General features: G+C 43.6%; 1 protein-coding gene across 1 annotated transcript in view; it reads left to right on the top strand.

Moving 5' to 3' along the window:
• Window positions 1-244: 244 nt before the first annotated feature.
• dmrt1 (doublesex and mab-3 related transcription factor 1) overlaps window positions 245-16,187 on the top strand; it is a 27,067-nt gene continuing 11,124 nt past the window's right edge. The window contains exons 1-4 of the mRNA XM_062543299.1: window positions 245-637; window positions 1,262-1,439; window positions 4,404-4,561; window positions 13,182-13,356. Of these exons, the coding sequence (XP_062399283.1) occupies window positions 419-637; window positions 1,262-1,439; window positions 4,404-4,561; window positions 13,182-13,356 (730 nt within the window). The 5' untranslated portion in view covers window positions 245-418. The remainder of the gene's footprint in view (window positions 638-1,261; window positions 1,440-4,403; window positions 4,562-13,181; window positions 13,357-16,187) is intronic.

Raw genomic sequence — 16,187 nt, 5'->3', positions numbered from 1 at the left:
GTCCAGGTAGTATAATAATCCTCACACACTAGACAGTAGACTATGATATTCTTCCGTCCTGGCAGCAAACAAATCCTCTCCTAAGGCTAAAAAAAAAAAAAAAAAAATGAACTTCGGTGTTCCTTGTCTCCCTGCTTCAGAGGTTGGAGGAGGTGTGCTGTCCCTTGGTCCTGTACTGCTCCCACACTGGTTTGGAATGTTCACAACGATCGCGCCAAACTTTCTCTGGGTCATTTGAGGAAAGTAAGCTAGTGGCACAACTGCAACCTTGTAGCGTTTTTATCCTGCCACTTCTCTCAGCTTTATAAGTCCAATCTTATCGCAGGCTTTTTACAAGAACAGTTTTGTCAATTCGTCGTCTTTGCTGATCAGCCATTTCGTTCTGGTTTATTCCTTTTCACATTAGTCATTTTTAACTATGAGCGAGGAGGAGCAGGCACAGCATCTGATGGAAAATGTCGGATCAGTCTCCCCATCAACGTCAAAACGACCACCGAGGATGCCAAAATGTTCTCGCTGCAGAAACCATGGCTATGTGTCGCCATTGAAGGGCCACAAACGATTCTGTAACTGGAGAGATTGCCAGTGTCAAAAATGCAAACTGATTGCGGAGAGACAGCGGGTTATGGCGGCTCAGGTAGCTGGTCTTGGCTAGTGACAGCTAATATCAAATGTGTGTCTGTTGGTACTGACTAGCATGTTAACATACTAATTTAGAGAAAACAAAATGTTTAGAAAACTTTTGCATGCATAAACGTTTCCCTCTAATATCGCATGTGCATAAATATTTTTGTTTCCACCAGGAAGTCATCATTTGTTTATAAACTTTTTTTGTTTGCAATAGCATGCCTTGAACTAGTTATGCACCCTATGTTAACATTAGCTGACTTAGTAGTTGCTAACTTAGCCCAGTAGTTGCTAGCAGAACATTTTGGTGGGCATTTATGTATAAACAAAGTAAACTTTTGTAGCAACATCTTTGCATCAGAGTATGATTGTTTGTTTGTTGCTAAATTGACTTGTGGCTCGTGTAATAGTGTGCGATTACAAAGTTAAACAAACATGAATTGATACAATTAATTTAAGGATACAATGTTCAAGGTGGCCATTCCAAAATGTTTTTAATGTAGTGGCATTGCTAACTCTAATGCAGGCGAGCATGTTAAGAGTAATCAAGTAGATTTATGATTGATTTATGATTATTTATGAAACTATAAATTGGCACATCGATAAAGACTTGCATTTCTTTTTGACAATCTAGGTAGCTCTACGTCGTCAGCAGGCACAAGAGGAAGAGATGGGTATTTGCAACCCAGTCAACCTTTCAAATGCCGATATAGTGGTAAAAAATGAGCCGTCTGGCGAACTGCTTTTCGCGCTTGGGGGCAGATCACCCTCATCGGCAACGACGAGTGCTGCCTCCTCTCCCTCTGCCGCTGGTGAGTTTCCTCCATAAGTGGCTGAAAATGGCACGAGCGAGCACGTCTGTGAACTATGCTTCAAAGACGCATAATTGTAAAACTATCATGGATGTGGCATCGTGGAGAAAAACAGTTAACTTTTCCAATTCCTGTAAATGATGCATTCTTCTACATGGCTGTAGTTTACTGTTCAGTTGTGACAGGGGCACCCTTACAGAAAATAACTGCACTACCTCGAATGTAATTTTTTGTTTGTTTTTTTGGAAAGGCAGGGATGTTCATCGTCACTTAAAATAGTAGCATGGTTTTGTATGTTGTATTTTTGTTACAAGAGATGTAACAAATGAACTGCTTTAATCTCAGATAGGGTTCCCTAAGAAATGTCAGTGTGTTTATTTATTTATTTATTTTTGTAGCAATTCCATTTCTCTGTTGTCATTCCCTGTCAAATTAGATAAGGTTGTTGCAGCACCATCTCAGATCTTGTTCAAAACCAAGGCCTGTAAAATATTTCTGTTCAAATCTTGTCTTCATATTATTCTCAGCCCTTGAAATAACATCGGTTTTACAACCTGAAAATATGTGGGAAGCAATGTTGGGTGGAAGACAAACATGTTCTCAGTATGACTGAACCATTAGAAGTTTGTGCGGCATAGAGGCCATAGATTTGGGGAAAAGTGCAAAAAGAGTGACATAGTAGTATGGTATCAATCGTTATTTTTTCTTTACATACTATAATAAGATATATTTTCTTAATGTTAATTAATGTCAATATTTGAGCTCTCCACATATGAATATTGAATATTGAATATGTTAAGGATTAAACTAAGGAGTTTTTTGGTCGGTGGAGTAGTTAGTAGGAAAATCTATGTGAAGTAGCTCAGTGTATGGGCATTTAGTGTACAAAGTGGCAATGTTGTACCATAGATAAATAAATAGTAAAGCATTGTTTGCCTCAGGGACAAGTTTGAAAACGCATACAATGTAACCAAGTAAATGTATTTGTATATGAATGAAACTTGGTACATCATTAGCACTTTATACACAAAATGACTATAAACTGAGCTATTTCCATGTTTGTCTGACTTCCACCCTACAAAGTTTGAGCAGACTGGGAATAACTGTTTTCAAGATATTAATAGCCAAACATACCAAATCAAGGGTGAAATAATGCATTGGAATTTAGTAAAAATATTTTACAGGTCTTAGTTTTTGGATCTTAATATTATGTAGACAAACTTTGAGCAAAATCTGAGAAGGTGCAGTAGGCCCAATCATTTTCCCGGATTTTGTCTGATTTGACACAGAATATTTATTCTTCCATTTCCAGGGTTCAGTTCAGCAAAAGATTTGCTCATGGAATGAAAGTGTGAAAATGAAGTGTGAAATCAATATTTGGGTGAATTTTGACTTTTGAAAACTGTTTCACCTATTAACTATTGCCTACACCACTTCACTCTTTTCATAGTTTATTATTATTGTTATTATTATTATTAAGAAGGTCCCCTTTCCATCTCACACTTGACCAGTACAAAGATAAGCTCTTTGTCATGACTCTATCCTCCCATGGCTTCCTCTGTTGGGAAAGGGGGGTATGAACAGACTGTACCTTGCTCTGGACTTTCTGTGCCCCTCTTGAACACAGCTTGAACTCAATACTCAATGTGAGTTACCTAAGTCTATTCAGGAGGTGGTGACAGTTGGTGGGCAGTAGTTAGATTGTGCTTGCGTTTATGTTCTGTTCATTGTCTATGTGTTCTGTGTTAGAGTGTGTGTGTGTGTGTGTGTGTGTGTGTGTGTGTGTGTGTGTGTGTGTGTGTGTGTGTGTGTGTGTGTGTGTGTGTGTTGCATTTGTGTGTGTGCGTGCGTGCGTGTAAGCATTTGGCAGTTAGTGGTGGCACATCCCTAAATACCGCGTCACCAAGTCTCCTAGCCTGGCTGATTGCATCGTGCCAAACCAGCCTGTCAGGCACATCGTTTGATTGTTCCCCTTGGTGTGGCGGCGGTGGGAGAGACAGCCTGTTCTTGGTGACTGTGATAGTGACAGGACGGGGGTGGGTCCCGGGCCGGTCAAGGCTGCTGCCGTGGCGCGGACAGGACTCTGGGCTCAGGCTGTCCTGCCAGTGGAGGACAGAGAGAGGAGGGCAGCACTCGCTGGTGCTTTCCGTCGACAATGCTTTCAACAACAAGGGCAGCATTTTTCCCAATCTGAACGCACCGCTCATGTGATGAGATAAGGCTAATCTATCTGAGCCTGGGCACAGGAGGGGGTGGAGGGGGAGTATCGGAAAACAGATGATGATGCTCAGATGAGTTTAATATGTGAAAACATCACATGCTGAATGTCTGAATGCTGAATGTCTAATCACCAGCAGGTGGCAATATAATTAACAGGTTTTCACCAGAGAGCAAACGTCCACCCTTCAAATGCTAATTGATTCAATTGAACTGTGATTTATTATGAATTATGGCTAGACTGAATGTGATGATATGCTGTGCGACCTTTGAGGTATGCTGCTGGCCAATGCTCCTGAGCAGTAGTCAGGCACTCTCCTTCTAATATTGGGGTAAACTTTTTTCACACGTATTTAAATCTGTCAGGATCAGCTAAAGAGAAAGCAGCAACTTTATTCAGAAAGTTTCCTCATGTCCTTGAGTTGCATGATCACTTTTGCTGTGAGACATGAGTGAGAACAGTTCATAGGCGTGAATAACAGGACATGATGCCACTAGTACTTCCCCCTGTAACCAGTACACTCTAGGCTTAAAAACTTTAATATTTCATGACACTATCTGGATTAGCCTGGTTTTCGTATCTTTATGTGTAGGGATGTGCTCAAAATGTTGGTATTGCGATATATCATGACATCTTCCTTTTATAACTTTTATTTTTGGTATTTACTAATGCATATGCATGTAGTGCTACAGACTCTGCTGTATCAATACAACATCAGAGACCTTATTCCCATGGTTACGTTTCAGGGGGTCGCGCTGCCCTGCCGTCCAGCCCCACATCCGCCAGCAGGGGGCACTCTGAGGGCGCCTCTGACCTGGTGGTGGACGCCTCCTACTACAACTTCTACCAGCCCTCCCGCTACCCAGCATACTACAGCAACCTGTACAACTACCAGCAGTACCAGGTGAGTTCACACACACACACACACACACACACACACACTCACTCTCACTCACACACACACACACACACACACACACACACACACACACACACACACACTGACGCTACTGAGACCACACAGAAGCCTGCAAGCCTCACACGTCTCACACTGCAGAGGACTTTTAGGCGACTGTGTTGAGTGACATTTTGTCATTTGCAAATAGGAGACTTGGTATTTTCATTAAAAATGTTACATAGTAGTCACTTTCTTGCATAGCAGATTGCAACTAAATGGTTTATCCCTTTAGCTCCTTGAGACATTACCTTTAATGTAACAGAATATTTTCCTTACTTTCAAACTGCTGCTATCTTTAAATAGAAGTGAAATCTCAGTAAAGTGAATGCAAGTAAGACATAAGTGAACAAGGGCATCAAGGAGAAATGATCATATCACGGTGTTCGGTTGGGGTTCTGTGCAATGGAAGTGTGTGTGTGTGGGGGGGGGGGGCTGACCTCCCCGAGGCCACAAGAAAGCCCTCCTACTTGACCTTGCCATTTGAACATTTTCCCTTTGCTAGACAGCCACACCAGACAGCCATACAACCAACCCCCCTCCTTTAAAATAGTTTGCTCTGTCTTTGAACCTAACAATGGGAATTAGTATTAAGTTGATCAATATTTGCAGATATACAGCACTATGCATTCTCTGTATGCCTGCATGTGTTGAACCTTGAGGTCCATACCGTGGCGGTTCCAGACTAATACACATATTATCAGAGCCTCATACTTGAGTATTGTTATTCTAGCGTGGCTATTAACACAAAGGTCACACTCTCATACATCTAGTTAATTTCTTGGCTGTATCCTCGTGCATCTCTGGGTGCCCTAGTAGGATGAGTAAGTGTGGGGGGCATAGCTGTTGATGGAGGTAGCTGTCATCTGCCTCCCCACCACCGCCACTGCCACCACCACCACAACCCCTATCCTCCTGCACTGAGTGTTTTGGTTGGCAGATAACCTCCCCAGATACACACTCTTACTCACACACACACACACACACACACACACAGAGTGCCAATGCACCGTGCTGCCGGCTGTGCCACCGTTCCGAGCCAGTGGGCGAGCACAGTGTGGAGGGCTGACGGTGTGCAGGCTTCATGCTGGGATGCCCCTGCTGCGTGCTGTTTACATTGCCCCGCGGCCCCCAGCCGGAACCGCAACTAATTCTGCCACTGGGAGTTCTCCAACCCTTATGCCCTGCAGCTTAGCAAGGTTCTGGTACCAGAGCTGGTCTACATGCCATATAGAGGCCTATTTAACTACCACTGTTGCTGTTATTCATATTTCTCTAAAGGGATAGCTCAAGCGAGATGTAGCTAATTGGTTTACTCTGCCACATTTAGTTCTTATATTGCTATTTCTACACATACAGTGTACTAGACTCTACTGACATGGTTTGGCAGTGTTGCATCCTTTACACCGAGTCCTAACTGCATGCAACACCAGCGAGTGTTAGCGTCAAAATCAGACACAACAGTGCTGCGCAGTGTGATTCAGTGGGAAGTTTTGAGCAGAGCTTTTGTCTGAACTTGAACTTGAACTTTCAATTAGACACATTGTTCTGCTGTAGTGAATGAGAAACATGACCTAATAGAACCACATTCAATGCTACGCGACAATCGGACACTCATATGCAACTAGGACTAAGCTGTCAGGCTATTCCCAGCCTTTTTGAGGATCTTTAGTCCAAAACAGCCTATTAAAAGTGTTGCAAAACTTTCCATTGGAATTAATGGGAATATATCGGGGGAAAACCTCTTGCAGCATAATGTTTATTAAAACAACCTGATTTAATGCAAATTCAGTTGAATTTCTACCCTGCACATACTGTACATTAATCACATGCACACAGCAATCAGCATAATGCTACTAGACATGTAAGCGATATGTTATGGTCATGCACATTTTTCGGCAGTAAAAAAACAGACTTGAAACAATTGAGAGTGCTGATAGTATACAATAGAAAACAAGATGTTTATATTTATGTTTGTATATGAAGCAGTTTGTGTGAATTACCCTAAATTCCCAGTTGATTCCCGAGCAATTCCCATTAAATCTCATAATGTATTCCATGAAGGTGTCCAACTTGGAAATTTACTGGAAATGTTTTACCCCTGTGCAACCCTACCCATTAGTCAATTTAAAGGAACACTTCACCGCTTTTTCATATTAAACTATGTTATACCCTTAACTAAGACGAGTTGATACATACCTCTCACGTTAGAATGCGTGCTACTCACTGCTCTGGTGTGCGGCGCTATGGTGAAAGCACTTACTGTAGCTGGTCCAGTTCATTCATTAGGATCCAAACAGAGATGAAGTTAGAAGCGACCAAACACTTCCATGTTTTCCCTATTAAAAAACAGTTAAACGAGTAGTCACACGACCAAGTATGGTGAGACAAAATAAAACGTGGTGCATTTCTAAGCAGGTAAGAGGGATAGCTATATTGTGTGGCGCAGTAATATCCTCACTCTTGCACTTTCAGTTTCACTTTGGAGTGAGGATATTACTGCGCCGAGTCTAAGTGCTCCCAATGTTATTCAGAGAGTAAAAGTCCAACCATGTATTGGTTCTACCTGTGACAGGTGATCTCATCAATTAGCTGCTCTACGTGGCTGAAGAGTTGTGCTAATTAGAATCAGCTGGGTTAAATAAATGGTTTGCACAGATATGTGGTAGGACTTTTACTCACTGATACTGTATTTTTCCACCTCTGCCATTTAGTTTCTGGAAATGATTATCTTATTGCAAGCTGGATGTCTAACCTGCACAGTTACTCAATAGCGTACTTCAGGCCAGATGTTCCATGCATTCGATGTTTCATGTTACAGTAGCAATGGCACTCGTCTCAGCCAATTAAGGAATGACTGCCCATCATAGGTACATGATTTGGTTCATTTAAGGTGTGCACGCAGGAGTACTTAACATAGCATTTAATTATAATTCATTGAATCCACGATCCTTAATAGTAAGCAGTCTGGTTGATGTAATTAGGCTCGTTTAGCTAATTACACCACAGAGGCCTGTGCCCTGTGTGTCACTCAACAGGAATTAGAAACGAGTAGCCTTGTGCTGTCAAGTGGCGTCTGGGATGCCTAGAGTAGGCAGCGTACTGTAAATATAGCGAGGCGCACTTAGGGAGAATTGAATTTGACTGCATGAAATTGGGGGCCTCCTCAATGTCACGACCCTCTCAGCGCTGATGTATCGCAGCGCAGCGCAGCGCAGGCCGCCTCATCTCACCTCATTCACTTCCGTCTGCCTTACATCACGCAGCATCACGCACCGACAAGCAGGCCACTCCGCCTGGCTACTCTTGCCACGGCGACATCACACACACACACACACACACACACACACACACACACAGAGACGTGCATGAGCTCTTCAATAATCCCCCCCATCAGTTTGCATATATGCCTGATTTATGCTTGAAAATGTATCCCTGTTGTATCCGAATCAGAGCAGGGTGTATTCGCCGAAGCGTGAAGTAAATTAAATCTATATTTCTCCAGTGTGTGTGAGTGTGTGAGTGAGTGTGTGTGTGTGTATATATGTGTGTGTGTGTGTGTATGTATGTTGTGGGGGCGGGGGGGGTCCCAACCTGGACTGGGGGGTGAGGTTGGGATAGCAGGGGGTATCAGGGAGGGGTGGCTCTTGATGGGGCCATATTTCAGGAGGGGTTGGTGTGCAGTTGCGGTGCCGCTGGCAGCCGATTGCTTTGGGGTCACTGCCTCCGCCAGCTCTCCGTGAGCCACAGCCTCAATCGCAAAGGTTAATGATATTGTCTGTCACACGAGAACAGCTATAGTGTTTCAGCAGCGTCCCACCGGGAGAGCTGAGAGCAAACATGGGACTTCAATACTCATCTCATTATGCATAATGTGGCCAGCTATAGAAGAAAGATGAGTTATGGCCAGCGTTGCTTGTGTGGATGGTGGGGGGTGAAGATGGGGGGAATATGAAGTGTGTTGGGGGTCGTGATGTGTATGGTGTGTGTGGGTTTGTGTGGTGGTCAAAAGGGGCTATATGCTGATAAACGTACGATTATGTTTTTGCCAACAACTCGATGAAAAAAATCAAATAGCCGCAAAACCATTAAAAACCATGTCATGTGTGTCAAGTGTTCAGAATTAGCATGTCTTTTGAGGTAGAAAGTTCAGATGCCAATTCAAGTCAAAATGGCCAAGGAATGATACAGGCTAATTCAGCCTCTTGAGATTTGTGATTCACACTCAGGGCACCAAGTTAATGTTACAGCTAGTCAGTGTAAGTTGAATACACTGTAAAAAAAAACCTCTTAAAAAAACAGTAAATTTCCGGCAGCTGGGGCGCCAAAAAAATACTGTGAAGTAACAGAAAATTACTTTCTCGTAAAAATACGGTTATTTTCCATAATTAACATACAGTTTGTAGTTGTAATTTTAAAAGGATTTTGCCTCATTTTCATGTTTTTAATGTTTAATTAGAAACATTTTCACATTTCAAAACAATGAAATTACCTACAAATATGGTTAATAAATGTTGTATTACGGATAATAATGCTTACATTTACAGAAATGTGCTGTTATTAGTTGGTTTTCATGGATATTGGTTGTATTATAATTTATATTTTATGTGATATAACAGTATATGACACACAAAATAATGTGATTCATCTTTCAAAACATGTCGCAAAAATGTGGAAAAACATGATATTGGGTTTACTATTGCAATAATTTACTGTTAATTTACTGTTATTGTAAATCCCTCCCCAATAACACCATATGTTAGAAACCCTTCCGCAATAATACTAACATTATTGTAGGGCCCGGGTTTCTCCAGCAGTGCCTCTGCAGACACATAATGCAAGTAAGCATTGAGTGCCCAACTTTGTGACACTGCCAAGGGGGTAGAGGAATGCTATTGAAAAAGTATTCAATTTCGCATTGCACCCAAGAAGAAACATACATAAACTCCAAAATGTCCATGTATTTTAGTCATGGTCCTCTCTATAGTGGTTATCCTGACAAATCCCTTACACAGTCATTTTCTGTGGAATGTTCAATCAGTTGTTCTATGACATACAGTGCACATCCCAAAAAGCCACAATAAAGAGTAATGAGGAAAAATTAAACATTATAAACTAGAAACTAACACTTACCCATAATCCCTAACTGCTGTAGGCTACTGGGATTCAGCCAATGTGAGCCCTAAGGACTAAGGACTAAAGACTTAATTGATCTCAGGTGCTAAGTGTGTGAGGCCTCATAGACCTCTGAAGTTCGCCTACAAAAAAGCCACCATCTTTGCCCAAATAAGGAGATCCGGTATCAGATTTTTTCTATGGGAAAATAACATGGGGATTTTCAATTATCGCACCTGTTGAACTCTGGCGGGGATGATGACATTGGAAATGCAGACGTTTTTCACTACACAGTTTTGTCCACTGCCGTCTAGTGGATACTGTGATCTTCGGTAGGTGAAGACGGCACACTTTGATCTTTGCTACCCCAGAGCTAACTTACCATGCAACTTGCCATAGGCAGTTAGCTTCAATTAACTCCCGGATCTCCTTATATGGGCAAAGATGGCAGCTTTGGATCCTTTTTGTAGGCGAACTTCAGAGGTCTATGCAACTTGCCATAGGCAGTTGGCTTCAATTAACACCCGGAACTCCAAATATGGGCAAATTTGGCAGCATTGGATCCTATTAAGGCGAACTTCAGAGGTCTATGGGCTCAGATAGGTATTTGAGATTGGGACAGCACTTCACAAGATCACATGTGTCAGTATAGTTGAAAATCTAATGTTGATTCAACGTAAAACAGAGGGGACACTTTCAATATCACTTAAACATTAGGCTTCAACATAGTTTCAATGTTTCAAACCATATGAAATTACGAAAGATTTTTTTTAACGTTTTTCAATTAGAAATATATGCATTTCTGATGGGGTTTTTTGTAAAAGAACATGAATATAGTGTTTTTCACTGTTACAGTGATTTCTTGTTGTTTCAAATTTGACATGTGAAATCACAGTCTATTTTTGTAAAATAAATGGCATTTCCAAAAATAATTTATTCCAGACAAAATCTGTAAAAGAACACAGTAAAATCCTGACATATCACATTTATTTTTTACAGTGTACAGTAAGCTGAGGTTTCTTTTTCAGACTGAGCTGGACTGCAGATCAAATGAATAGCGTGAGGTACAGTACAGTAAATTACTGTAAAAAACTGAACTGTGCTGCCTACTGTATAGTGCCACCTCATCACAGGCCTCTGGGCGCCTGTTTGGCATTATGACACGAGCAAGTGTGTTAGACTCGTTCTGCTAGTGTGTGTGCTGGAGCCGTTTGAGCACTTACTAGTGCGAGGAGGGTGAAGTGGAGAGATGTTGGCTGTGCTTTATCAGAGCACGTTCATCTCCCACCCTCACTAACCTCACCCCACCACCACCACCACCCCTCTCACCGCCCCCACCCCCACCCCTCTCACCCTCACCCGCCCTCTCTCCTCGCCCAAGCGAGAGGGGCTCTCCGCTGCACTGCAGGCAGAGAATGAAAATATGAGGGTGGCGTGGAGGCCCCAGACAGCCGATGGTGCCAGATAAGAGACACCCAGGGAGGTAAGGAGGGGACCCCCTCATGCCTCACCCCCAAAAAAAGGCCACGCTGGGGAAAAGCAGGAGCTGGGAAATCGGAGAGGGAGTATGAAGTGTGGATTGTTATTTTGAGAACAGTTGGGTTGCCCGAGTCAAATTACATTAGTGTTCACGGTAGCCTATCATGAACTCCATGAAATACCTGGACATTTTAAATACCAAGACACTAAAAATTGGTCATTATTGGGTCATTATCAGTGATCCAAATGTATGTCCAGATTAGCACAAAAATGTTGCCGCGGTTATCTTGTAGCTTAGCTAAACCAGCGGTAGGGGATACTTGCAACTAAAAGTTTCAGGGGCCAGGTAGCAAAGGTTAAAATAAAGGTTTTAAGTTAAGTTTGTTTAATTAGGCAACACAGCATTGTATCCTCGAAGTAAAGATACAAAAGTTAGATATCAGAAATGAAGTTAAAGAAGGTAGCCCTCTGCTACAATCTCAGTGCCCTGATCTGCACTCCATAGAGAACCAGTGGAGTGAGCCAAAGAGGCAAATGTACAAGAGAGGACCAGGAATCTAGACGATCCGGAGATATTCTGTAAAGTGGAATGCTTTCGAAACCCTTGCTTTGTATTCTCCAACTTTATGAGATGTTATAGGAGAAGGGTCTTCTACTGGCGAAGGCAGGTTTTGCAAAGTGTTCAATCAAATTAAAAACATGTACAGTATTTCTTCATAAGGAATTTGTCCTTCCCAGAACTAAATTTCCTTCAGGGTTGGATTTGTCCTCAGTGCCTTCCTTGTGAAACTAAGATAAACACCAAAGATGATTTTTTTATAACTTTATCAGAGGGGCCAATAAATATGGAGGGTGCTGTACTGCGTTTATATGATGAACACGTTGGTGGTGCCATATCTAACTTTGCCCATAGAGATTTATCAAGTTCTTAAATGCATAGTGTGAATAGCTTTTGTATAAATTGCTTTCATGAAAGCAATTCTGGAATTTCAGAAAGAGGCAAACAAACAAACCAACCAACCAACAGTGAGCTAAGAAAAATATACTGTTCCATCTGTATTGTATTTGTCATAGGTATTACAAGAGCTGAGCGTAGCTTAAATAACAGTTTATAAACCTGTCTGGAATTGATGGCGTGGACAATAAATGGTGACAGATTATGGGCTGACAGAAATCAAATTCCATAAAAGTGAAATTGAAAATCCTCTAAGGCCCCCTGAGCTGCTGAGTAGACAGCTCATTTCAAAGTTGGCGCAAGAAGGAGCGGGGCTCGAGGTAAACTCGCCCCTTCGCTTGTTGCAATTCATTTCTCTGCAAAAGCACCCCCCCATACACACACACACACACACACACACACACACACACATACACACACAGCTCACAGGCACTCAACTATGACTTCTCACTTTGGAGGAGGCAATCAGTTCACTCGCCCACAGATTGGAGACAAAAAGTCGTGAGTGCAGGAGTTTGTTATAGCAAAGCTATTCACACTGCACACACATAAGCGATGGTTTGTGTTAAGTGTGACACATTGTTCTGCTGAAGGCAAACTGTTTATAACTCCTAGAGAGAGGTGTTAGTCGTAGTCACATGCACCGTTTTGTGCAGTGGAAACGACTACACTGGTTTGTATTGCGTTCACAATCATGGAATTACGTAATGGGTTTGCCGTATGCATGGGAAGAGTTTGGTATTTTTATTTGATCTGTCCCTGAATGCTGACCTATCCTATAGCTGTTTAATCTACAAGAAGACCATATACACTTTGCATATGTTTACGGATCCCGCTTAAAATTCCCCTTAGTGTGTGTTTAGCCAATTTGATTTTACTCGGAGTTGTTGTCATTTATTGTTTTGAACTTTGTTACAAATCTGACCGTCTTGTCTTTTAATGTGTACGCCTGTGTGTGTGTGTGTGTTTGTGTGTGTGTGTGTGTGTGTCTGTTTTTGCCCGTTGATTCCCGTCATGCAGCAGATGCCCAATGGTGATGGGCGTTTGGCCGGACACAACATGTCTCCCCAGTACCGCATGCACTCGTACTACTCGGCCGCCTCCTACCTGAGCCAGGGCCTGGGCACCGCCGCCTGCGTGCCCCCCATCTTCACCCTGGAGGACAACAGCGTCTGCCCTGAACCCAAGGCAGCCGGTCAGTACCACACACACACACACACACACAAACAGAGACACAAATCTATACGCTGACGCGCGCACACACACACGCTCACACATCTCACTCCTCACTCTTAGGCCCATAAACTTTTATCCAGAGTTTATCAACAGTCTGCTGAAGTACATCGTAGGGAGGGCCCCTCTACACCTCCACACACACACACACACACACACACACACACACACACACACACACAAATATACAGGCACACACACACACACACACACACACACACATACACCATACACCTCAAGTCAAGGGCGCCATAAAAAATCATCATAAAAAGAAATAAATTCAGAAGCAAAAACATTTATTAGGGCCATTCATTCTTTGGCTTGGGATTTAAAGAGACAAGAACCTCATGCTGGCCATCGTGTGCTAATCACAGCAGAAATATCACACCATAGCACAAATATTCACCCTCTGATGCCATCTGTTTGCATACCTGTGCTGCATTTAAAACCCAGCTCAGCCTATGATGCAACACGTATTTGTTGAAGTAGAAGTGTCCAATGTCTTCAAACCAACCAGTTTCTCTTGAAACACCAAGATACAGTAATTTCCTGTGTACATATTAGCCGCATTGTGTATAAACCGCAGGACAGTATTTTATGCAAGGTAAAAAAACAAAACCATATTAATACCATATTAACTGCACCCATGTATTAACTTCATAGCTGAAGAAATTTAGCAAAATCAATATAAGCTGCAACTAACGGTTGGGAAAATTAGGGTACACCACGAGGCTTCAAAATGACATGAACACACCTTCCGGAGATTACTCTCTTTAGCCGTATGAAATTGTTTTAGGTTGATCCCCCCCCTTCTTCTTTAAGTCGATGCATCCTCTTTAAAAACACAGCTCATCTCAGCTCCGATCAGCGCAGCTGCCCCTGCTGCTTAATGAATTTCACCTGCTGAGATCCTCCCCGTCGAACATGGGGGTCCCTACCCACCCCGGGGCTGCCACGCCATGGCCCATTACAGCACAATGAGCCGCTGCTAGGCGGGTGGTCCAGCCTGCTTAGCACAGACACTGGCGAGGAGCGTGGTGGTGGTGGTGGCGGCGATGGTGTTGATGGTGGCGGCATCTCGAATCGCTTCCTATCTGCTCGCCTGCTGCCGATAGTGTAGACTGTGTAAACCGGGAGTGAGAATTCTATTTGCAGAGAGAGAGAGAGAGAGAGTGCAGAGTATCCTATAGTCTCTGTTAGAAACGGTCTGCCATCTGTGTTACTGGCAGTTCTTGTGGTCTTGTTTGTGGTTCCTATTGGGGCATGTACTTTTCTATTTAGGCGATCGTGATTGCATGTTTGAGTCATTTCAAGTGGCTCAGATTGCACATTTTGGTGTAATATGCCCTCTAAGCGGAGTTAGTGAATCCTATGGCAAAAAAAAAGAGCAAACCCAAGCCCTCAGTTCATGCCCCATGCAGTGACTCCGAGCTCGACTTGGCATGCTGCAGGGCTTTGTCACCAGAGCGTGCAATCAGGCAAGGTCAGTACCGGCTCGCTTCCCTGGCATGACTGCACATAGTTGCGTTATCAGGCAGTGGATACCCGTTCACCAACACCCACCACCACCACCACCACCACCACCACCACCACCACCACCACCCCTCCTACATCCACCAATCCCCACACCCTTCCCATATTTCCTGCATCAATAGCCCTCAGTGTTTCTCTTGGCTCCCGAGGTGCTGCCAGTGCGGGCAGGCCAGGGTAGCCTTGAACAGTTCCCAAGAGCACACAAGAGGAACTCCCTCCAGATCACGCCACACGGCCTCTGGGATTTGGTGGGTCTTGCTGAGAGTTTTGTGCCTTTTAAAGGAACACTTAAACGTTCCTTATTCCCTTAACTAAGACGAGTTGATACAGTACATACCTCTCACGTTTCAATGCGTGAGAGGTATGTATCAACTCGTCTTAGTTAAGGGAATAACATAGTTTAATATGAAAAAACGGTGAAGTGTTCCTTTAAAAGGAAAATGGGGTGTGTTTAAGTGTACAGATTCTTAGCAAAGACGCATGTGATAGGGGGTGTTTTTGAAAAGGAGGGCACAAGTGAAATATCCATTTCTTGCACTTATTAAGTTTTCAGATTCTTTTAGACAGATATGTACTGTATCTGCATTATATCATTGTTTGGTGATGGTTGTATGTGCAAATTTGCCTAATTAGTCCAACATTTAGGTCTTTGTACAGTCATGTATGTGTATCTATCCCCCACCTATGTCTGTGATTCACTCGTCTGTGCCTGTTCTATCCTCTCCTCTCCTCTCCTCTCCTCTCCTCTCCAACTGTTCCTGACGTAAAGCAGTATTTATTCTCTGCACGCTGGGTAATCCATTGGTCAAATACAGGGCCAAATAACCTTCAGGAGTGCGACGCTGTCCTTCTCACCACCCATCCACCCTCCTCCTCCTCCTCCTCCTCCTCCTCCTCCTCCTCCTCCTCCTCCACCCCCTCCACCCCCTCCGCCCCCCACCCCAACAGCCCTCCCCCCCCCCCCCCCCCCCAACTCCGCTGTCTCCGGAAAATTGCCTCTGGAGTTAGTGAGCGGGAACAGTTAAGATTTACAAACAATGATGAAGCTTGTCATGCGTCTTCCTCCATCCGTCACGCCGGCGGGACCCCCCCCACCCAACCCCAACCCCAACCCCACCCCCACCCCCACCCACCCCACCCCATCCCTGGCCGGGGCGTCCGAGTGTTCTTCATAAAAGCCAGCCCGCTGTGAAATACGCCCCAGCGCGCGCTTTACTGCCTGCCAGCCCGTCAGCCGCCCCGCGCCGTAAATCCCCGGCG

Source organism: Sardina pilchardus, chromosome 8, assembly GCF_963854185.1.
Source record: "Sardina pilchardus chromosome 8, fSarPil1.1, whole genome shotgun sequence".
NCBI lineage: Eukaryota > Metazoa > Chordata > Actinopteri > Clupeiformes > Clupeidae > Sardina > Sardina pilchardus.
The sequence above is the reverse complement of the archived record's forward strand: the minus strand, read 5'-3'. Positions and strand labels throughout refer to the sequence as shown.